General features: G+C 38.6%; 1 protein-coding gene across 1 annotated transcript; it reads right to left on the bottom strand.

Moving 5' to 3' along the window:
• Positions 1 to 7,346: 7,346 nt before the first annotated feature.
• LOC134660102 (uncharacterized) lies at positions 7,347 to 20,135 on the bottom strand. Its single transcript, XM_063515803.1, has 10 exons — positions 19,900 to 20,135; positions 17,857 to 18,092; positions 16,884 to 17,331; positions 15,769 to 15,965; positions 15,425 to 15,480; positions 14,919 to 15,033; positions 12,581 to 13,078; positions 10,715 to 11,608; positions 9,663 to 10,136; positions 7,347 to 7,524 (listed from the first exon to the last, which is right to left on the bottom strand). The coding sequence occupies exons 1-10, from the start codon at positions 19,940 to 19,942 to the stop codon at positions 7,348 to 7,350; spliced, it is 3,138 nt and encodes a 1,045-aa protein (XP_063371873.1). The 5' UTR covers positions 19,943 to 20,135; the 3' UTR covers position 7,347.
• Between the last annotated feature and the right edge of the window lie 3,582 nt (positions 20,136 to 23,717).

Genomic DNA, 23,717 nt, shown 5'->3' with positions numbered 1-23,717 from the left:
GTCTTTTAACACATTAACTGCCAGCGACTCGCTAGGGGAGTTCACTGTTCGTAGGCGCTTTTCGCTACATACGGTTTTTCCCGTGTTATCGGCTACGCTCGTAGCGCGTAGCTCGCGCTGGCACTGAATGTGTTAATTGAAAAACACTTTTTAAAAATCAATAACTATTACTTATGAAAGCAGAAGACTATAAAAGATCGTATTAGATTCATAATTGTTACATATTTACTTACTTATTTTTAAAATGTGTTTTTCAATTAAAAGACACATCAAAAATGTTTACCTTATTTCTAATGCTAAAAAAACGAAGTATAGAATAATTCACGCTACGCCACTGTCTAATAATTTAGAGTTCCTTCTCAATGGCCCTGTATATGATGGCGGCCTTTCTGGCCAGGTCGCGGGTGATCTTCTTCAGCTTGGGCGAGGCGAGGAAGTCCTCCAGACCTTGCAGAATCGAGTCGGAACGCAGCTCCAGGGCCAGGGGCGACTTTTTGTCGCCTAGACCTATGATTACAGTGCAATTAACCAAGGGATGAACAAGAACAACTAATTTTATTCTAACATCTACATAACAGTTATTAGACCGGGATCTCTATAGTTAGTTTTTTTAGCATTAGAAAGAACTTGCAAGAAGGTAAGCGATCTTGACATGTCTTTTAATTGAAAAACGCTTTTTAAAAATCAAAAACTATTACTTATGAAAGCAGAAGAATATAAATGATAGTATTAGATTCATAATTGTTACATATTTGCCGTAACTTATTTTTAAAATGTGTTTTTCAATTAAAAGACACGTCAAGATTGTTTACCTTATTTCTAATGATAAAAAAACGAATTATAGAACTGTGTCGTACCTATGCATAGTTGTTAGACCTACAAGTAAAATCAATAAATATTTGGGGACACACATATAGCCCCAAACTTAACTGTCAGATAAACGGAAAAGGTGAGAGTTTCGAACAACTGACAGGCTGATATCGTCCCAATTCCAGCATTGAAATGTAGTAAAAGTCGGTCCGATATTTCCGTATTTCGGGATTCCGTAATTCCAATGTATGAACATGAGCCCTATCAAATATCAAATCATTTATTTGCCAGAATACCAGTCAAGTCACAGAATAAATAATAGGACTAGATACAGAAGGTTCACTCTCTAGCAAACGCGTCTATTACGAAAGATATGACCGCTAGGTGGCGCAAGCGCGAGCAGGCGTCCGTTCCGTAGCGGTGCGCGGCAACTACTATGGCTATAGTTCGTTTTTTTTAGCATTAGAAAGAACTTGAAAGAAGGTAAGCGATCTTGACATGTCTTTTAGTTGAAAAACGCTTTTAAAAATCAGTAACTATTACTTATGAAAGCAGAAGAATATAAATGATCGTATTAGATTCATAATTGTTACATATTTGCCGTAACTTATTTATAAAATGTGTTTTTCAATTAAAAGACACGTCATGATTGTTTACCTTATTTCTAATGCTAAAAAAACGAACTATAGACAGACTAGACACCAAAATTGCTGTGGGACGAAATCGCGGAGTGAGCCACGCCTGGTCAAGTGGAACACGTTGTCCCGCTCACCTGTGTTGGAGCGCGCATGCTGGGACTGCACAAGGCCGCCGAAGGCGTCCGAGATGGCCTCCACAATGCTGTTCTTTGTGTCAGCGGCGCCTGTGTCCAGGCCAAAAGCGAGTACTTTGTTATCGTCCGCACTACAAAATAAAAACTCGGTAATAAATTCAAACTTGTTAGGCCTACCTATTTCGAAAGCATGGAAATTAGTTGGCCAAGCGTCTTATAGACGCAACGGAAGGAAGGCTGGAGTATACCTCGCCCAACGCATTGGCGTTGCCGTTCAGCGCGGCAACGCCGCCAGCGTTCTGGGCACCCTACCGGACGGCACAGACCTGGGGCCAATTTTCTATTTGTAGGCTTTTGCCTTTTAGGTAGGTAGTTTTATTTTAGTTTGTTTAGTTCTTAGTTTAATCATAAAGTTGTAGTCTGTGGTTTAATTTATTTTTGTTAGTTTTAATTTGAATAAATAGTTACGAAAAAGCGCTGGTGGCCTAGCGGTAAGAGCGTGCGACTTGCAATCCGGAGGTCGCGGGTTCGAACCCCGGCTCGTACCAATGAGTTTTTAGGAACTTATGTACGAAATATCATTTGATATTTACCAGTCGCTTTTCGGTGAAGGAAAACATCGTGAGGAAACCGGACTAATCCCAATACGGGCCTAGTTTACCCTCTGGGTTGGAAGGTCAGATGGCAGTCACTTTCGTAAAAACTAGTGCCCACGTCAATTACTGGGATTAGTTGCCAAGCGGACCCCAGGCTCCCATGAGCCGTGGCAAAATGCCGGGACAACGCGAGGAAGATGAAATAGTTACGAAAAAAAAGTCGCAACTGATAGGTGGGTAACTATATATTTTATACGACGTCGGTGGCAAACAAGTTTCGGACCGCCTGATGGTGAGCGGTCATCGTAGGCTAGGACGCCTAGAGGTGTTACTTAGGCGCGTTGCGAACCCTTCTGTTCTGTGGCTAAGGGCCGATACAGACAGACTGCAACCCGGCTGCAACTTGTATGGGAACGGCACGCCGACGTTGCAGTTGGCGTGCAGTCGGCGTGCAGTTCTCATAAAAATTGCAGTCTGTCTGTAGACTGTATCTACCCTAAGCCAGGCCGTCGGCTCGCGGAATTCACGTGCGGACTATAGTATTAGGTACCTGTGTATAATACCTATGGTAAACGTACCCATCGTCGCTACGACGATCATTCTTGGCCGAGTCTCTATCTGAGTCCACTCTGTCACTCTTGCTCTCGACACTCCTATAAATAATAAACATATTTAGGTACATAACATACTCTTTCGTCGCTTCTAACTGTTGGGTTTGTGTAGGTACATAAATAAACAAAAATAATGTATTTCAGTCTAAAAGGTCCATACATGTATGTCAGTAAACATAAGGAGCGAAAGCTCTTAATTTCTGACTGTGTAATCTTTTAATTTCTGAACGACATAGGTACTTAGCAAGTACTTAAATAGGTATACAAATACGACAGTTCTTCCCGTATGACAGTATTTTCAACCAAAATTTGTATATGTTGGTCTTCGTCACGTCGTTGACCTTATTTTATGGGCAAAAATGTACGCCTCTTCCTCTCCCCTTGAACCACATTAACTCCCCTCCCATATGAACTTTTGAGTTTAGGTATATCAACATCACAGAGTTTAATTTTAACTAGCAAATTTTGATACATACAAAATTGTCAGAAGAATATAGGGACATGTGGAAAAGATTATCGTGCGTACACTTACCCCTCTTCTTCAGGGCGGTCCTGCGCACGCCTGGAGACGGGTATGCTATTGGTATCCCCATCTACGGTTTCAGAAGCGTTGGCCGGCTGTATGGCCGACGCGTCCAGTTGGGCTGCTACACCTACAAACATACAATGGACGTCCGCTAGCTGACGCGGGTGCGCGGAGCGGAACATATATCTATATAAAGACTGCCACTAAGAACGGTGCTAGTTCAGCGGTGTCACTCACGAATTCGAGCCAATCGTGCAGCCTAACGCAACTAGTTGCGACCATTCGCGCGCGTGATGCGAACTCATCAACCATCTCGTTTTGGCTTGCATTCGTGTGCGTGACACCGCTATACTGGCAACATTCTGTCAATGCCCGGGCACAGAATAAATAACAGTACTATGTACAGAAGACTCACTCTCTAACAAAACGCGTCTGTTACGATCAGCACAGATATGGCCGCTAGGTGGCGACAGCGCCACGCGCGGCTTATGGCTTTCCCCAAAATTGGGGCGGAACGGGTGATGTACTTTTAGCTACCTGTAGCAAAGCAACGAAATCGCGGAGTGAGCCACGTCTGGCCCGGGTGCAATTGTACCTAGGGAATTCGAACCCAGGACCAGGCTTCGTAGGCAAAAAATAGAAAGTATTCAATCATTCTTACCGAATAAGATTAATATCACGCAGTATTTCATATTTTCAGCAATTTATCGTCTAAAATAATGTATAAACGATAACGAAGTATAATTATAGTTTTCTAATGAAAATTCCTTAAAATGCATATAAAATAGTTCATTAAATAGGCAAATTGCATATCGTAATATTTTAAGTTTTATTGCTGATTAAAATGATAATTGAATAGCAACGAGTATGTGTCGAACATTACTGAACATTAGTCGGTCCCACTTGTCGTTTACCATAAGGACGAGATTGGCTTGTATCTTTATACGAATAACCTGTCAAAGCGTCCTTATGGCAAGCGACAAAGTGGGACTTTTTGCTTAGAAACGACACATAATATGTCGAATGAAGCAGTGGGGAGACACTCCCGACTTCGGGCAAACTCGGCTCAGTTCGGCTAAGCATTGCTCCGACAATTATTAGGGTTGACACAACTAGACGTCCCTTGGCCACAGAATAAATAATAGTACTAGGTACAGAAGACTCACTCTCTAACAAAACGCGTCTGTTACGATCAGCACAGATATGGCCGCTAGGTGGCGACAGCGCCACGCGCGGCTTATGGCTAGCCACCAAAATTGGTGTGGAACGGATGTAGTTTTAGCTACCTGTAGCAAAGCGGCGAAATCGCGGAGAGCCACGCCTGCCTTGGCGCGCACTTGACTTTTGACAACCCTAACTTAACACAATGACTTGAATTTTGACAACCCTAAATATCCGAAAGTGATAAAATAAATAAAAAGCAATGTATTTATGAAATATTTATTTAAAGCTTAAAATCTGAACAATAAAATAACCACTTGCGCAAAAATTATAACTTAATTCTAAATTATAGACAAACGAATACCAAAACGCGTAAATTAGAACATATTGTAGGCGAAGTTTTGAGCCATCTACTTCAGCTACCAAATTTGCGGCTACAAATATTCAAGTCTGTGCGTCTTATTATTCATTGTCTATGTTCTAATTTTAATCATTATAAAACAAAATTGAAAAAAATCTTACATTGATAATGACTTGAACACTCTTGTATTACTCAAAAAACAATAACATTTGAAAAGCCACAGCCTTATTGACATATGTTAACGTACAGTCAGCAGCAACAGTTGCCAAGCGGGCGAGGTGTTCAAAATGATCTTGACGCGACTTTATTGTAAGTGAATAAGAGCGCGTCAAGGTAATTTTGAACACCTCGCCCGCTTAGCAACTTCTGCTGCTGACTGTACAACAGCACAAGTAGGTAAACTGTCTAGATGTCCAAAAAGATCTACACACACTCCCTTAACAACAACGTTTAGATCATTTTAAACACCCCGCTGTACAAAACAGTCCCTCACACGCTAACTCCACTAATGTGAGCAAACAGAATTTCAAATATAGGCGGATTGCCAAAGATGGCAGTAAATGTACTGTGTGCAGCCACAGTACATTTACTGCCATCTTCCGACAGACATTAAAACTGTTAGAACGCCATTTGACTTTGATCCATATGTAACACATATCAGTGAAATAATAAGGATCAAAGTCAAATGGCGTTCTAACAGTTTAATCTTCTGTCGAAAGTAACTGTATATACCTATTCTCTTTGATGTGAGATATAGCTCCAAAGACCTGTTTCAAGTAAAACATTATGCTAATAATATTAGAGATTTTACATAGAAAAGTCCTAATATATAGCTAATATTGTCTGAAATAAGTTATTGGACTGCTATAGTTAGACCAAGTCTGCAACGATTTTGACAGCACGGACTGTGCAAGTGTTATGTATAAGTACGTCATAATTTCATAGAAGTTTGACGTTTAAAATAACACTCGCACAGTATGTGCTATCAAAATCGATGCAGACTTATCTTGGTACACTTGGCACATACTGCAGGTACTTATACTAAACTTATTTCTACATTTAAAGATTTTTAAGTCACTTAACCTAAGAAAATATAAATGCAATACAAAAATACTTGTTCACTTAACTTTAGCAACTTACGTGTTAAGTATTATAATAATCTCTTGTTATAGAAATCAAATCCTTCAAGGAATAAAAATGAATATCCTTTGTTTTAATCAAATTAAACAAACGAAATTCTAGAACCTCTGCAAGATTTAAATTCTAAAAAATAACAATTCAAGAAGTTATTTAAGTCTAAAGAATATAACTTTGTTTGAGAAAAATATTCTTAATATTTAAATAAAAAATAATATCATCATCATCATACAACTAGAATTATTGAAAAAGATAAAACTTAAATTCTACTTATTAGTTTGAAAATATAAAACAAATAATGGAATCAAATTTAGAAAATAGTAAAATAAATTGTTGAAATAGTACAAAATATGTAACTTATGGCAAACATGTACCTAATGAGAGATAATAATAAACATGTTTGGAAGAACCATGTACTTATAGAAATACATATTTAATCTTTTAAATCCCATGGCACATTAAATTCGAATAAATTGAACCAAAAAAATATTGATTAAAATATTTCCAACAAAGAAAATTAAATTGTGTATATTTTTTTTGGTTCAAAATCGATGGCATTTATTCTCATTTAGTCGGATTTCGAAGATTAAATAGCAAAAAAAAAAAACAATTAATAGTCATTTAATGTACCATATTTGGGACACTATACCTTTAGAGAATATATAGACATGGTAGAATGCAGTCGACTTTCACCATAGAGTATTATATGCAATGGAAGTTAAATTGTGGTTAAATACACATACAATACTGACACTTTCCTAGCTAATTGAAACAAAATATATGTAAATATACAAAGTATTTGTATTTTGCATATCTATATATAAAATGAAACTTTCCAATATATCAAATACGGTACATATGAAAAAGTGTTGATCAAAACATTAAATAGTAGTCTTAAAACTTAAAAATATATCTTCATAGCAACTTAATGCAGGTCTGTATGTCACGTCATCTTTGAGCACGAATTTAAACATATTGATGTGTCCCAAATATGGCACAAACAAACAAAGAGATTCACAGTATCACATTTCGATCACAGTCCGAAGACAAGCTATTAAAGATTGAGCTACCTACCCTGAATATGTTGTATGACCATGTGCTCGGTTAAAAATAATGTACCAAACATGGTACATATTATATGTCCCAAATATGGCACATTTAATTTTTTGGGTTTTTTATTTGAATCGGTTGGTTTACAACATAACGACATCTTGGTCGCAATCGGCATAGCTATTGGCCCCGGAGCTGCCTTTAAGCATGTCTTCGTACGTAGAATGACCATGTGCTTGATGTGCCACATATGGTAGATATAATTTGTCCCAAATATGGCACATTTAATTTTTTATTGTCTTTTTTATTAGAACAAGTGTAGATTACAGCATAACGACATCTTGGTCGCAATCGGCATAGCTATTCGCCCCGGAGCTGTCTTTGAGCATGTTTTCGTATTGTTTGACATGTCTCTTGCCCTGGATGTGTTCGGCGACTATGTGCTTCTTGTTGGCCACCTCCGTGTTGCACATCAAGCAGTTTAGGGTTGTGTCGTTTATCTGAAAATAAGTATTTGGAAAAAAATTCATTTTTGGTACACGCTTCTATCGCTGACTGTACTTTTCTTACGACAGACAACTTATTAGTTGTCGAGACAATTCTAAAAACCCCTAACACAATTAGGTTGCGTTGTTTCATCACAGAGTTCCTATGGCCACCTCCTGTCTCCATCATCAGATCAGCTCGATGGTACCATAATATTGCATTGTCACCCGACTTACATGTGTATGCAAAGTTTCAGCTCAATCGGAAACCGGGAAGTGGATCAAATTTAACTTGCAAGATTCCATTACATAGTTACATACAGGTCGACCTAATAAAAGCTTGTTAAAAATAGGGGGTGATTTATTAATGGTCAGTCTAGTCATAGAGAAATATAGTAAGACAAGTGCTCGCTCCATACATCAGTTTTAGTACCAAAAATACAATTAATTTCAGTGTCTACAGCTAGTCTACTCGATAGTAGCGGAACTATCAGTACTGCTACTTGACAATGTATCTTTTTGGTACCAAAACTGATGTATGGAGTGAGCAATCTATGTATTTTTTTCTCTATGGTCTAGTTAACACATTCATTGCCACCCAGGCAAACATGACATCCGCGCCAGGCCACAAAAATGTCGTCATATAAAGCTGTAGTACCACGATCCCGACTATCGGGTCGTCCGGCCTGGGAACGGAATCATAAAATACCTGATAGTCTGGTTTTCGGCACTGAATGCGAATACATATTTTAACCTTTTAACCGCCAGCATAGAGAAAAAAATACATAGAGTGCTCACTCCATACATCAGTTTTAGTACCAAAAACACTATTAGCATCTAGCATCGAGTAGCGGAACTATCAGTACTGCTACTTGACAATAGATGTAGCACCGACCGGAAAGTCTTATGCTGTTGTGATAAGACTTTCCGGTCGGTGCTACATCTATTGTCAAGTAACAGTACTGATAGTTCCGCTACTCGACGCTAGATGTAGACACTGAAATTAATAGTCTAACTGATGTATGGAGTGAGCACTCTTGTCTTACTATATTTCTCTATGCCGCCAGCAATTTTTGATCGAGCGTGCTCGTGTCGCCACCAACAGTAATTGTACCACGCAGAGTAAGGTTGGCATAATAGTTACGGGAGTTATAAATGTGCTGTAAAAACCAAATCATTGTCTTATTTATCAGACTGTGGCGAAATGAGCTGGATATGTAATGTCTTATATATCAGACTCTGGCGGTTAAAGGGTTAAGAGTTAGGAGCTTTTAACATTTTGTATGAAACCTTATTTTCACTCCTAATTCTTTTCAAAAAACGAAAGCTGCAGTTAGCTTGGTCTAACTCTATCCTCCTAAGGCCCAAGGTCCTACCTATAGTACCTATTCAGTTCGATGTAATTTAAACCATGATCAATTGGAACAGAGTCGCTTTTGCTTTGTTTCCTTCAATTTTCAAACGCAAAATCAACTCTATTTCCTACAATTTAGGTTCAAATTTCAGTGGCAAATTTTGGATGTTCGTTTGTAAGGCTGGGCCTTAGGCTGTGTACAATAATAGTAGTTTATGTGACTGCTACATAATGAGAGGCATTAAAATACGAGTGTGGGTTTAAGAAACGAACGTCAGTGAGTTTCTTAAAAGGATCACACGAGTGTTTTAATGCCTAATTATGTACAGTTACATACACTACTTTATCTAAACACATACTTAAAACTAACTTAAAGATAAACTGTACGTCAAATGGCGGTGAATGAAAACTTTTTTCACGCATGTCACACATCCGTAGTTTTTTTTAATTCCTAGACAAAAGAATGAAGTCCCTATTCTCATGTCACTCGAGATCAAGTATCGTGCGGTTTATATTAAAAAAACATACTAAATTGACGTTTCGTATCGATAACTGTTTTAATATCTATGGATACTAGAATAGAGACCCACTTGAGTTTTGACTGCTGTTCCAAATTTAAACTCATAATCTTACAAAAATCTATAACGTTACCTATGTACTCGTACATTAAAGTACAAATTTCCCTACTACCACAGATAAGAAAGTTCTCATAGTAAAATTGGTTTTAATAAAGCTTGTCATTTCCTACGGTTTCTGAACGCATTATAGAGCACTAATGACATGTGTGTAGATAAATTACCTTTCTTATCAGCGCCGGTGAATACTGCTTCTCAATCTTTTCCAAATTCCCCTTATGCCACTCGCTGCCCGCATGCAAACCAAACTCACTACTCTCAAACTCGCTCTGACAAACCTTGCATCTATACCCATCCGCTATCTCACTGAAACCGTGCCAACTATCAAAAGGCACTTTCAGCACGTTATCATTGAATATCACTATCTTATTCATCCTCTGTATCTCTAATTTTTCCTTTTCTATAGTTATATTTTTATATATCTTTATATCAGTCTCTTTTTCGTTTAGATATATGTTTTCTTTCTGGGTAGTGACGGTGATCTGTTTGGTGCCCGTTTTGATTTCGGTTTTGCGTTTTTTTGAGGTTATCTTCGTGTTTTCAGTTTGGAGTGAGTGCGTGGGCCAGGACAGGTGCTGGTGTAAATGCTTTCTGGTGATGACCACATTACAGATGCTGCAGTGGTACATGAGGTAGAACTGTAACGTAGTAAAAAAAAAGCAAAAATAGTTATATGTTTTACAAGGGGGCAAAGTGGTTGTTTAACCGCTCGTGTTTAATACTAATTTTCCAAAAATGGAATCTTGAGCGTTGCGAGGGTTTCAGAACACAAGGGTTAAACAAAATTTGCCCCCGAGTGAAACATTTTTCACCACAACAACCAGATGAAAATATTAACTGTAAGATATCAAACAAAATCAAATCCAAATGAATGTTATTAAATATTTCACATTTAAAATCATCATTTGTGACGTCACATGCTAGTGTTTCAAATAAATTTCATAGTAGCAAAATCGTTTCGACAGTTCGAAAAAAGAAACTGATTTGACTGGTAGTCAAATCACTACATAGTATAAAACAAAGTCGCTTCCCTGTCTGTCTGTATGCTTAGATCTTTAAAACTACGCAACGGATTTAGATGCGGTTTTTTTTAATAGAGTGATTCAAGAGGAAGGTTTATGTATAATTTGTTAACCCGTGCGAAGCCGGGTCGCTAGTACCCTATAAGAGCTTGTAATTTTTTTTTTTTAATACAGTGAAAAATCTAACTGCTTACCTGTCTCATCAAATCCTCATTGTACTTATCAACAAACTTAAATTTCTCCATATTTTCCATATGCCCCCGGCTTTCAACATGCTTACTCAACTCACACACGACGGACGAACACACAAAACAGTATTTACTACCATCGCCCACGTCCACTAAGGAGTTATACGCCGCATTAGTTATCTTAATATAACTATTACCCAGTTTTAAATAAACATATTCTTCAAGATCGAAATCTTCGATGTACGAATCGTCCAATTCATCTGCCATTTCTTCTTTAACACCGTTTTTTACTGTTACGAAGTCTTCAGTTTTTAATTGTGTATCTGCGTCCATACCATCTTTTAGATTGTCTTTATTTGGTCCATTCTTAACATTAACCGGTACATTTTTAGATATATCCACATTTATTTTATTTGTATTTTCTTTAGCTGCAGTATTTGGTACACTTTTAACAGTTACAGTTTTCGATGCATCTATTATTTTATTTGTATTAGTAACATTTTCATTCTTGTTACTATTAACTGTTGTTATAGTTACATTCTTATTGGCGATTGGTACGATTTTCTTATTAACTATATTTGGTATTGGTATATTATTTAAAGGCACATTATTATTCGGAATAGCCGCTTCTTTTTTGACACCATTAACATTAGTCACATTTGTATTAATTACATTTGTAGTAGGTATTTTAGGAATTTCAGCTACTGGCTTAGATTGAGCTATAGTGTTACGAATATTTGTACCATTTTTAGCCTCAGTAAGTGTATTGTCGTTTTTGAAATAGCCCAGAGCTCTGTGCAGGCTCACGATATGTTTTTCGAGGTATTTGTGTTTTATAATAAATTCTGGCATAATTTGTATGAGCTCGTTGCATAAACCACAGTGAAGGGCGTCGCGAATCTGTAAAAAAAGACAAATAAATAAAAACTATCTAGCAAGTTGTGGAAAGTTCACAAAAAGTTCGAAAAATTTTCGGAAATTTCATAGGAATGTTTCATTTTGGAAACGGAAAAATTCGATCCCCATACAAAATGATGAGACGCCGAATTTTTTTTTAAATATTCCAACGGCACATTCGTAGGTACAATTATTAAAAACCGGACAAGTGCGAGTCCAACTCGCCCACCGAGGGTTCCGTACTTTTTAGTATTTGTTGTTATAGCGGCAACAGAAATACATCATCTGTCAGATTCCTATTAATTTGTGTGTGTGTTGGTCTATGAAAATTTCAACTGTCTGCTGTCACGGTTCATGAGATACAGCCTGGTGACAGACAGACAGACGGACAGGTCTTAGTAATAGGGTCCCGTTTTTAGCATTTGGGTACGGAACCCTAAAAAGTGGTTATTCCCACTAGTTACCACCAAGTTGATACCAGTGGTAATTAATGGGATTTTTTTCCCACCTTTTGCCACTGGTACTGGATTTATTTTTCCCACTAATTACCTGTGGTAAAAGGTGGGAAAAAAATTCCTAGTAGTTACCGCTGGCATAGAGAAAAAAATACATAGATTGCTCACTCCATACATCAGTTTTAGTACCAAAAAGACTATTAGCATCTAACATCGAGTAGCGGAACTATCAGTACTGCTACTTGACAATAGATGTAGCACCGACCGGAAAGTCTTATGCTGTTGAGATAAGAATTTCCAGTCGGTGCTACATCTATTGTCAAGTAGCAGTACTGATAGTTCCGCTACTCGATGCTAGATGTAGACACTGAAATTAATAGTCTGAACTGATGTATGGACTCTTGTCTTACTGTATTTCTCTATGCCACTGGTATCAACTTGGTGGTAACTAGTGGGAATAACCTAAAAAGTAGGTTAAAACCTAAGGTAGACGGGTTAAACAAGTAAAAACATATCTCACCTCTCTAAACAGATGCACATTGAACGCCTGTATAAATGGTGTCCGCTGCAACATCGCCAAATGCTTCCCATCGTTCACGTGAAACCTCAATTTCTCCCTATCTATATTAACTTCACAAAGCCCACAATAATAATCATTTTCTCCTTGGCACACTATATTAAACGCCAACTTCGACATACGAAGATTACTCCCAAACGTACATATGACTATATCATCGAAATTGCTATTAGCTTGTCTAAGACCCTCAAACACAGTAGCCGGGTTAATTATTTTAGTATCATTTCCAACTATTTCTTCTGTGTCGTTTGTGCCTCGATTCGCTATATCATCAGTTTTGGTTGTTTTGTGCGGTGTGGAATGTGTTATTTTTTTGGCCGGTGAGTCGAGGAGAGAAGAAACGGTGGTGGGGTGAGTGTGGACGGAGCGGATGTGGTCTTCCATCACATTGATCAGTTGCAGATTGTTGCAGTGGCCGCAGTGGTAGCATTTGTCGTCGACCTGGAAAAGGGATACAGATAAAAAAAAACCGGACTATAGTTCTTTTTTTTAGGGTTCCGTACCCAAAGGGTAAAAACGGGACCCTATTACTCCGCTGTCCGTCCGTCCGTCCGACCGTCTGTCACCAGGCTGTATCTCACGAACCGTGATAGCTAGACAGTTGAAATTTTCACAGATGATGTATTTCTGTTGCCGCTATAACAACAAATACTAAAAACAGAATAAAATAATGATTTAAGTGGGGCTCCCATACAACAAACGTGATTTTTGACCGAAGTTAAGCAACGTCGGGCGGGGTCAGTGGATGGGTGACCGTTTTATTGCTTGTTCTGCTCTATTTTTTGTTGATGGTGCGGAACCCTCCGTGCGCGAGTCCGACTCGCACTTGGCCGGTTTTTTAGCATTAGAAAGAACTTGAAAGAAGGTAAGCGATTTTGACATGTCTTTTAAATGAAAAACACTTTTTAAAAATCAATAACTATTACTTATGAAAGCAGAAGACTGTAAAAGTTCGTATTAGATTCATAATTGTTACATATTTACCGTAACTTATTTTTAAAATGTGTTTTTCAATTAAAAGACACATCAAGATTGTCTACCTTATTTCTAATGCTAAAAAAACGAACTATAGTGCGAGTCGGACTAGCACACCGAGGGTCCCGTACATTTTTTTTTTTAGGTTTTAGGCAAAGTTATTTTAAAGTGTGCATCGGATAGGACCAAATGGCGGGAAAGATGGGAGGCCTTTGCCCAGCAGTGGGACACTCTTATACTTAGGCTAATAAAGAAAAAAAAAGTTTGTACCCAAAGGGTAAAAACGGGATCCTATTACTAAGACTCCACTTTGTCCGTCCGTCTGTCTGTCACCAGGCTGTATCTCATGAACTGTGATAGCTAGACAGTTAAAATTTTCTGTTGCCGCTATAACAACAAATACTAAAAGGTACGGAACCCTCGGTGGGCGAGTCCGACTCTCACTTGTCAGGTTTTTTTAATTTTTTCCTGTCCTTGTAGTGTAAGACAATATTCCTTTGTCAAATTTAATAGTTGTAGATCACTGACAATCCAACCTCTAGACTGAGCTTAGGCCATTCTTTCATGAAACCGATGCTGCCAAAAATACGGGGCTGCGGGGGACGAGGTGAGCGAATCCCGTGCCGTGATTGGTCCGTTCAAAGACACGGACCAATCACGGCACGGGATTGACTCGAAGATGGAGTAACGCTACCGTATGTGTGGCAGAGGGGGTAGCGCGACTATGCTATGTCTAGAGGTTGGATTGTCTGTGTTGTAGATAAACGGGAAGTACCCTATAAATTTTGATTCCCTTGCGAGTGTCGAAATATATGTACATTTTTTGCGGCAAAAACAGCCGTATCTTCTTATTACGTTAACTTAGAAGGTTGATTTTTTCACAGCTTCAAGGGACCGTAGACCTGAGTATATATATTTAATTTCAACTAAACTCACCTGTCTAACAAAGTACTTCTCATACTCGTCGACCACAGTACACTCGTTGAGTCTGGCCGTATGCCCTTCGCTCTTGCAATGTTCCGCTCTGTTCCGGAAGTGACTGAGCTCTTTACTAACTATAACTCACCTGTCTAACAAAGTACTTCTCATACTCGTCGACCACAGTACACTCGTTGAGCCTGGCCGTATGCCCTTCGCTCTTGCAATGTTCCGTAAGTGACTGAGCTCTTTACTAACTATAACTCACCTGTCTAACAAAGTACTTCTCATACTCGTCGACCACAGTACACTCGTTGAGCCTAGCTGTATGCCCTTCGCTCTTGCAATGTTCCGGAAGTGACTGAGCTCTTTACTAACTATAACTCACCTGTCTAACAAAGTACTTCTCATACTCGTCGACCACAGTACACTCGTTGAGTCTGGCTGTATGCCCTTCGCTCTTGCAATGCTCCGCTCTGTTCCGGAAGTGACTGAGCTCTTTACTAACTATAACTCACCTGTCTAACAAAGTACTTCTCATACTCGTCGACCACAGTACACTCGTTGAGTCTGGCCGTATGCCCTTCCCTCTTGCAATGTTCCGTAAGTGACTGAGCTCTTTACTAACTATAACTCACCTGTCTAACAAAGTACTTCTCATACTCGTCGACCACAGTACACTCGTTGAGTCTGGCCGTATGCCCTTCCCTCTTGCAATGTTCCGTAAGTGACTGAGCTCTTTACTAACTATAACTCACCTGTCTAACAAAGTACTTCTCATACTCGTCGACCACAGTACACTCGTTGAGCCTGGCTGTATGCCCTTCCCTCTTGCAATGTTCCGTAAGTGACTGAGCTCTTTACTAACTATAACTCACCTGTCTAACAAAGTACTTCTCATACTCGTCGACCACAGTACACTCGTTGAGCCTGGCTGTATGCCCTTCCCTCTTGCAATGTTCCGTAAGTGACTGAGCTCTTTACTAACTATAACTCACCTTTCTAACAAAATACTTCTCATACTCGTCGACCACAGTACACTCGTTGAGCCTGGCTGTATGCCCTTCGCTTTTGCAATGTTCCGTAAGTGACTGAGCTCTTTACTAACTATAACTCACCTGTCTAACAAAGTACTTCTCATACTCGTCGACCACAGTACACTCGTTGAGCCCGGCTGTATGCCCTTTGCTCTTGCAATGTTCCGTAAGTGACTGAGCTCTTTACTAACTATAACTCACCTGTCTAACAAAGTACTTCTCATACTCGTCGACCACAGTACACTCGTTGAGCCTGGCTGTATGCCCTTCGCTCTTGCAATGTTCCGCTCTGTTCCGGAAGTGGTCGAGCACCTTACAGGCCATACAGTAGAAACGGTTGGCCATCGGACGGATTAGCATGTTCCACGAGTTGAATTTTACTGTCACTTTCTTATTACCTGAAATTTGATGTTTCTTATTAGTTATTGGTCACTACATAGTAATAGGGAGTGTTACTGCAATGTTTTGCCGCCAGAATGCAGCACTAGCGCATTTAGTAAACCTTAGAGTAACTTATACATACTGTACCTTAAACTGTTATTTGACAAGTTTTCACAGACAATCAATATCATGATACATCAAGGCGGTTTGTTTACAAAGGGCCTACCGGGAAACGCGAAATCGATACTCAGCTATCTGCCCCTTTATCGCTCGAATATGCAAGAGTGATAGAGAGGTTAGATAACAAAATGTCGACTCTCCCGTTTGCGGTAGACCCTTAGATTGTGGCTTATTGAGGGAGTGGCGCCCCCTACGCAGAGTTTTACGTAATATTCTCTATTGGCCAATATTAACAATAATTCTTTTGGCTTGTTTCTTTCTGATTTGTTAGGAAAGGCCATTTACTGAGTAGTGACCAATATCAGCAGTCACCCTACTTAATTAGTCTGCCATCTTGTGGCCTGAATCGGAAACAAACATGTAGATTGCCAAAGCAAGTGCTGTCTACTACCGTTTCGTTGTGCATAGTACGTTCTGCCATCTTGTGGGCTACATCGGAAGCATAAACTTCACATTTACGCCTCGCGCCAAAAATCTGACAGTAGGCCAGACAGTAGGCCAAAGGTATGGCGCCATCGCTCGAAAAGATTGCACCATACCTTTGGCCTAGTCTCGAGTAGATGGCGTTAATTTTTGACATTTATCAAATTGACACATATCAGTGAAAGAATAAGGATCAAAGTCAAATGGCGTTCTAACAGTTTTAATCTTCTGTCGAAAGATGGCAGTAAATTTACTACGCTACTTTGACAATCCGCCTCTATTTCAAATTCTCTTTGACAGTGGCTAGTAGAAAACATTTGAGGTCCTCTTACCTAAATCTACCTCCAAAACGTCAGGCAAATCGTCACTCTTCGGTTTTTTAGCCATAGACGCATAAGAAAACTCCAAATTCTGCATCGGCTCATAATATTCATCATCACTATAATCCTCATTCAACGGATACCAATCATCTTCGTTATAATTATACTTTTTCTTCTCTATAATCTCAATATCTTCATCGCTGTATTCTTCTAGAGTTTCATTCGGTTCGTCTACCATGTAAGCGTTTTGATGGTTATAGTTATGCTTAACGTTGAAATAGTATGAATCTTTCTTGTCGTTATTATTGTTGTGGTGTATGTTGAAATCGTACATGATGTCCGAGACTCTGTTGATCGCGAATAATAGTTTATCCTCGTGTGTTTTGCTGGAGTAATGCTCGGTTTTCAGCGACTGGTCGAATATTGTGTTGCAGACGCCGCAATGGTAGTTGTTGTTGATCTGAAACAGTAAACACTTTATTAACACATAAAATTACAGACTAACAAAAATCCTGACATTTTATACTACATATTATTACAATAAATACACCTAAAAATACACATTACACATACCTAAAACTACCTAACCTAAAACCCGCTCTGTTTAATAAACATGTTATTACAATTTATCTTATTCAAAACTAGCGACCCGCCCCGCCTTCGCACGGGTTAACAAATTATACATAAACCTTCCTCTTGAATCACTCTATCTATTAAAAAAAACCGCATCAAAATCCGTTGCGTAGTTTTAAAGATCTAAGTATACATAGGGACAGACAGCGGGAAGCGACTTTGTTTTATACTATGTAGTGAAGAAAGAGTGGTTACTCCATACATCAGTTTTCTTACCAAAACGCGAGTTATTTCGCAGTCGACATCTACCGTCAAGTAGCGGACATTATCAGCTCTGCTAGTTGACAATAGATGTAGCGGCAAACAAATACTCTAATGCTCGACAATTTTTAGCTAAGTAAAATGTACTCACCTTCCTAGTAATAGTCAAATCATACTTATGAAGCGGCTTATATCTCTGCATGTTAGCTAGATGCAGGCTACAGCCGATATGATCTGTGGCGTCACAGTAGACCTCGCATACGGCGCAGCGGCGGAAGTTCTCGGACACCAGATAGATGGTGTGCCACTGGTGGTGGGTGAGGAACACATTGGAGTTTATGATGAAGCCATTTGGGACCAGCTCGAGGGTTAGTTGGAGATGGGTGTCTGGAAATATGGGGCATTATCTATGAAAAGGGGCCTTATTGTCGATGGCGCTTACGCCGCCCAGCGTCGCGCGGCATTGTATTTATATCGGAGCATCGTTAATAATAGACATAGCTGGGCAGAAATCCGTTAATCCGTTAATCGTTAATTAACGAAGTTAAGTTTTCGAGTAACGTATTAACTTTTAAGTTAACTTTCAAAACCTGTAACGGACTTGTTAACTTCCGTTAACTTTCCTTAAGTCCGTTAATCGTTAATACCTAAGTACCTACTCACACCAAGGCCGCGTGCTGCCGCGCCGCGCCGATCACATTCCGATTAGTTTGAGTTAGGTTTGTATGCAGTGCAACTTTACATAGCGCGAATCGTCGCGCGCTTATACTACTGACTAAGAGTCTAATATTGCTTACCCCGTGCGCCGTATTAATTTTGTTATTACGAGAGTATGACAGAGTCGATCGCGGCAACCTGAGCACTTGCCATATATGATACACGGGTGCGAGCGAGACAAATATAACAACTTACTATTCGACGAGACAGAGCGTCAAAATTTATGATTATTTCTACTAGTTTTATTTCCTATTGCGTATATTTACGATTTCGAGTTAACGATTAACTTTAACTTCCGTTAAAACTATTGAAAAGTAACGTTTTAACGTTTAACGAAGTTAACTTTTTATTTAACGGATTAACGATTAACGAAGATAACTTTTTGATTAACGATGCCCAGCTCTGATAATAGATAACGTCACATATGTTAATACATTTTAAGTGTGTAAGGGAGAAGTATAAGAGGGAGTTGGAAGGGGCAGACCTCGGCGGACTTTCTCTGATATCGGGGAAATCCTGAAGGCCAGGTCAAGAGCACCCTAAACCGGCGAGCGTGTATGAGGAATGTTATGAAAGTAACGGAAGCGAAAGGGGTATGTCAGGATCGTAGCAAATGGAAATCCGTGGTCTCTGCCTACCCCTCCGAGAAATAGGCGTGATCAACTGATCATATGTATGTATGTAAATTTTAAATATGGATCAATCTTATCAAATATATAATAAATAAATGATATAAACATTATAGGCCATTCTTACACAGATTGACTAAGTTCCACAGTAACCTATAACCATGAATTCAGAGCATACCCTGGATTTTTGGGTGATTGAAAATAGTTACCTGGCATGGCCTCGTATAGAAATAGTATAAAATTACCACAATAAGTAGTTCTCGAGATATTTAGCGATGTGACAGATGGACAGTCGCACCATAAGTGTTCCTTTTGTACCTTTTTGGTATGGAACCCTAAAAACGGGTTTCAAAAGTCCAAGGGACAAAAAACCGTAACCATGGCAACAAGTGACACTAAAAAGTTGATCCACCCAAATATAAGTACTTGAAAAACATTACATAGCTTTTTAGACCATCAAGTAAGAAATTCAATAGCCAATCCAATCTAACTGCAGGGATTCGGCAAGTGACAGAGTGTGGCAGTGCCATCATAAAATATAAGTATAAGCGGCACTTCACACTTTGTCAGTGCAAATTTTGTGCAGCATTATAGTAGCCACAAACCAGAGGTCCGGAGTTATATAGCTGTCTGTCTCGCTCTACCCTGGCTCATTACAAGCTTTTTTTATGATTTCGTTCCCAGGCCGGACAACCCGACCCGGGATCTGGTACTACAACTTTATATGACGAAATTTTTGTGGCCTGGCAACTATGTCTTGTTTGGCTGGGTGGCAATGAATGTGTTAAAATAGTATAGCTCAGTTACCTATCTACATTATATTTTAATTAAATTTTTAAATGACTCACCATCATCTATTGACACACCTGAAGAATCCGCATAATCATCCATCTTTAATTTATACAGCTCAAACTCTCTGTATCTACTAATATTGATATTTTCCTTAAATACTACACCATCAACTATATATTGGTTTCGGCCAAATGTAGCATTGTCTATGGTATAGTTATTCGCTTTTAGTAGTTGGTTGTCTATGAAATCCGGTTTGTTTTCTTTGTGGTCTTGTTTAGATGTCTGCAGTGGCATTAACCTGGAATATAAGGATTAGTAATTACACAAAAAGTAATTCTTATAAAATTATACTTGACTGAGGAGTTTTAAACTTAGAATTGTATTTTGATTCTGGAGGAAGTGCTGGTGGCTTAGCGGTAAGAGCGTGCGACTTTCAATCCGGAGGTCGCGGGTTCAAACCCTGGTTTGTACCAATGAGTTTATCAGAACTTATGTACGAAGTGTCATTTGCTATTTACCAGTCGCTTTTCGGTGAAGGAAACTTCGTGAGGAAACCGTATTAATCCCAATAAGGCCTAGTTTCCCCTCTGGGTTGGAAGGTCAGATGGCTGCCGCTTTCGTAAAAACTAGTGCCTACGTCAAATCATGGGATTAGTTGTCAAGCGGACCCCAGGCTCCCATGAGCCGTGGCAAAATGCCGGGACAACGCAAGGAAGAAGAATTGTATTTTGATTCTCTAAGTCTTTACTGACTATAAAGTTGGTGGGAGGAGGCAAGGAGTACTACAGTAGGCCCGGGCCTAGGGCGGCAAGACATTAGAGGCGGCAGTCTATATAATAAGTACTGAGAAAGGAGTGGCTAGTAGTTACTACAGGGCATGGCGTACCCAGAATTTGTTAAGGGGTGGGGCAGAAGTAAATAAACTTATAAATCTTGGTCCAATTTTTAAAAATTCTTAACTTCGGGTCAGACAGCAGGGTCAGGGCAACAACTGCCCCACCGTGCGTACGCCCATGCGACAGGGCCTGGGTTGTAGGGCGGCCAAGACAGCAAATCCACCACTGAACTAAATTTATTATTATTTAATCGTATGGCATTAACATTCAAACAATATGTAAGTAGCTAAATAAAATAATTATAAATCCACATTCAGGATCCCGAGCCTGCAGGGCCACTGAACTAAATTAAAGCTTGTAGAAATAATAACATAATGTAAAGAGGCGGTTTTAGCTAGTTTTAATACTAAGCTAAACTGTAAAATAGCACCATAACATATCCAAAAGTTGTATGTAAAGAAGTTACTATCTAAAAACAAAGAAATTAGTTATTTATATTACTCTTGGTTGACAATGCACTTTTTTGGAAATAGTACATAAATAAGATTATTCGGGTAATAATCAAATAGATAGGATAAACAATTAGGTAACCATTAAAGTGGCTGATACTTGCTTACTAATTATGCTAGCTATTGCCTCTTTCAACAAAAAATTACTAATTCATCCAAGGCATTTTACAACATGACAGAAAAGCTATTCATCTCTATTCTGTACGATAAAATTCATAAAGAGTAGATCTTACAATAAACAGTGCTACTTCAGATACTTGAGAAAGTAATTAACAAGTAAAATTTGTAAAAATCTTACCATGACAACAACTCAACGAAACACAACAGAAAAACGGAACAGATTTTTATAGGTTACGTTCTTTTTTCTAAACAGGCACAAAGAAATGTCTATAGTTAAGGTTTGATACTTTGTAGGTAGACCTCGAATCTTATTTCTAGAAATAAACTTAAAAAACTGCATACCCTGCATATTCTACCTACCATGACGCCATTTTAAAAACAACTTTGAACTTGTAACTTGTAACGATAAATAAAGCCCTTGCTACACGGTCGCCGACAAGCCTTCTAACCGTCTGACCTTGGTCTGTCCTTGGTCAGTTTTGGTCAAATTTTGTTGGTAACAACTGTCTACACGGTCCGTCCAGACCAAGGCCACGCGGTCTGAGGGGCTTGTCGGCGACCGTGTAGCAAGGGCTTTAAGAGCACTTCAAACAATGACTTCAAATAATAGATTTAGTCACGGATGTTAGTTTTAATATTATCAAACACAGCACAAACGTAAATAAAATTAGTGAAAGAAGTCTTTATCTTGTTTGAAAATGACATTCCGTCCACAGATACATATACCAAATAATTGCTTACGTATGACTAATTACAAGCTAATTACTCAATGGAATGCGTTTGTTAATTTTATTTACATTAGATAAGTTACTCACCGATTTCCTTCAGGATCTTGACACAAAAAGGCTGGAAGAAATAACCACGCTAATAATAAAATTGAAAAAACCAGAACATCCAACAGAAATGTTAAGTATTCAAGCATTTTACAAACACCAGTTAATGAATTACGATTATCATTTTCATGACGGAAATGAAATAATTACACGAAAGACATAAGAGTTCACGCGTGAGGCACCGGCATGTCCCCAGCGAGTAGATAATATAAATATATAGAAAACTGTTTTGTTTTGAAATGGAATGCTGTGGCACTAGACAATAGATAGACAAAACAAGTTTGCTTTGTTCCGAGTCTGACCGTGACCAAAAACTAGTGTCGTATGAATATAGGGGCAAGGTACATAATCCCATGACAACAAAAGCCTGTTAACCCATATTTTTGTTGGCAACATGACTTCGAACAATATAGGGACTTTTTATTCAATATTGTGACAATCTTTACTAAATCAAAATAGTACATAAGTGTAATTTGCTTAACTATTAGTTTAATGTGGTGGCCAGCAATAATATGATCGGTTGAAAGTGGTGCTGTTAAATTCTTGAAATCTAGACTTGTACTAGCTAGCTAGCTACATATTAATAATCTGTGTACTAGACCATAAAATGTCTCTCGTTCTTCCAGTCAGTGTTGCCAGATGAAATCTGAAATATTCAGTAGAAAAAAAATCGTTTTAGCAGTAGATAGGGGAAAAAAGCAGTAGATTTAAAAAGTGATGTCTGCAATAGGTAAAATTTAAAATAAATTATACTTGGTCAACCAGATCTTGTCAGTAGAAAAGGGCGGCAAATTTGAAAAATGTAGGCGCGAAGGGATATCGTCTCATGAATTTCGCGCTTTTTTCTACTGACAAGATTTGCTTGACCATCTAAAGTCCGTCAACCAAATCTTGTCAGTAGTAAAAGGCGGCAAATTTGAAAAATCGCGGGCTAGCAACACTGTGTTCAAATAATTCCAAAACGCGTGTCATCTGTGTTTTATCTGTGGAATGTGGATCGTGAATGACAGCCGTCACCTTATTTGTTTTCATTTGGTTTTCATTCTGAATCGTTTATGTTTCAAGAGATATTTCTGCTGTCACCATTAAATACCAATACATTAAATAAGAATAAGCAAAGCTAAGGGGCCTACAATGTACAATCATGCTCGTTGATGGTAAACATTACTAAAAATTGAGGTTATGACAAGTATTGGAAGAACTCTTTCGAACTTTTAAGATTATGTTCAGTTTTTTTGTTTTAGGGTTAAAAGGCATAAATAAAATTAAAACGTATGCCTAAATCTATCCAACAAGACCATAAATTGTGTCCTGGAAACCGTCTATAGGCCCACATGTCTAATATTTTCAGCAATCAGTTGTGACTATTTACAAAGGTAAACCTTTTAAACACTATTAAGAGCCTTGATTATATCGCCGTTCTTTCGCAATATCTACCTAATCCATACATGTTTGTTGCAGGATTAAATCTTGCCCAATATAAGGCGTTTGTAGTACGTAGTATCTTTTCAGACAATACTTACCTATGGCGGTTTATGTACGTGTACAACGCAACCAAGTCGAAAAGTGACCCTTA

The sequence above is a fragment of the Cydia amplana genome, chromosome 26 (genome assembly GCF_948474715.1).
Source record: "Cydia amplana chromosome 26, ilCydAmpl1.1, whole genome shotgun sequence".
NCBI classification, from domain to species: Eukaryota; Metazoa; Arthropoda; class Insecta; order Lepidoptera; family Tortricidae; genus Cydia; species Cydia amplana.
The sequence above is the reverse complement of the archived record's forward strand: the minus strand, read 5'-3'. Positions and strand labels throughout refer to the sequence as shown.

Bases quoted from the DNA above. Each gene is read 5' to 3' on its own strand.
- LOC134660102 (XM_063515803.1), bottom strand. From the start codon at position 19,942: ATGGATGATTATGCGGATTCTTCAGGTGTGTCAATAGATGATG. The intron at 15,966-16,883 runs GTAAGAGGACCT...ATCAAATTTCAG, and splicing joins CGTTTTGGAGGTAGATTTAG to GTAATAAGAAAGTGACAGTA. The intron at 11,609-12,580 runs GTGAGATATGTT...CTTTTTTTACAG, and splicing joins ATGTGCATCTGTTTAGAGAG to ATTCGCGACGCCCTTCACTG.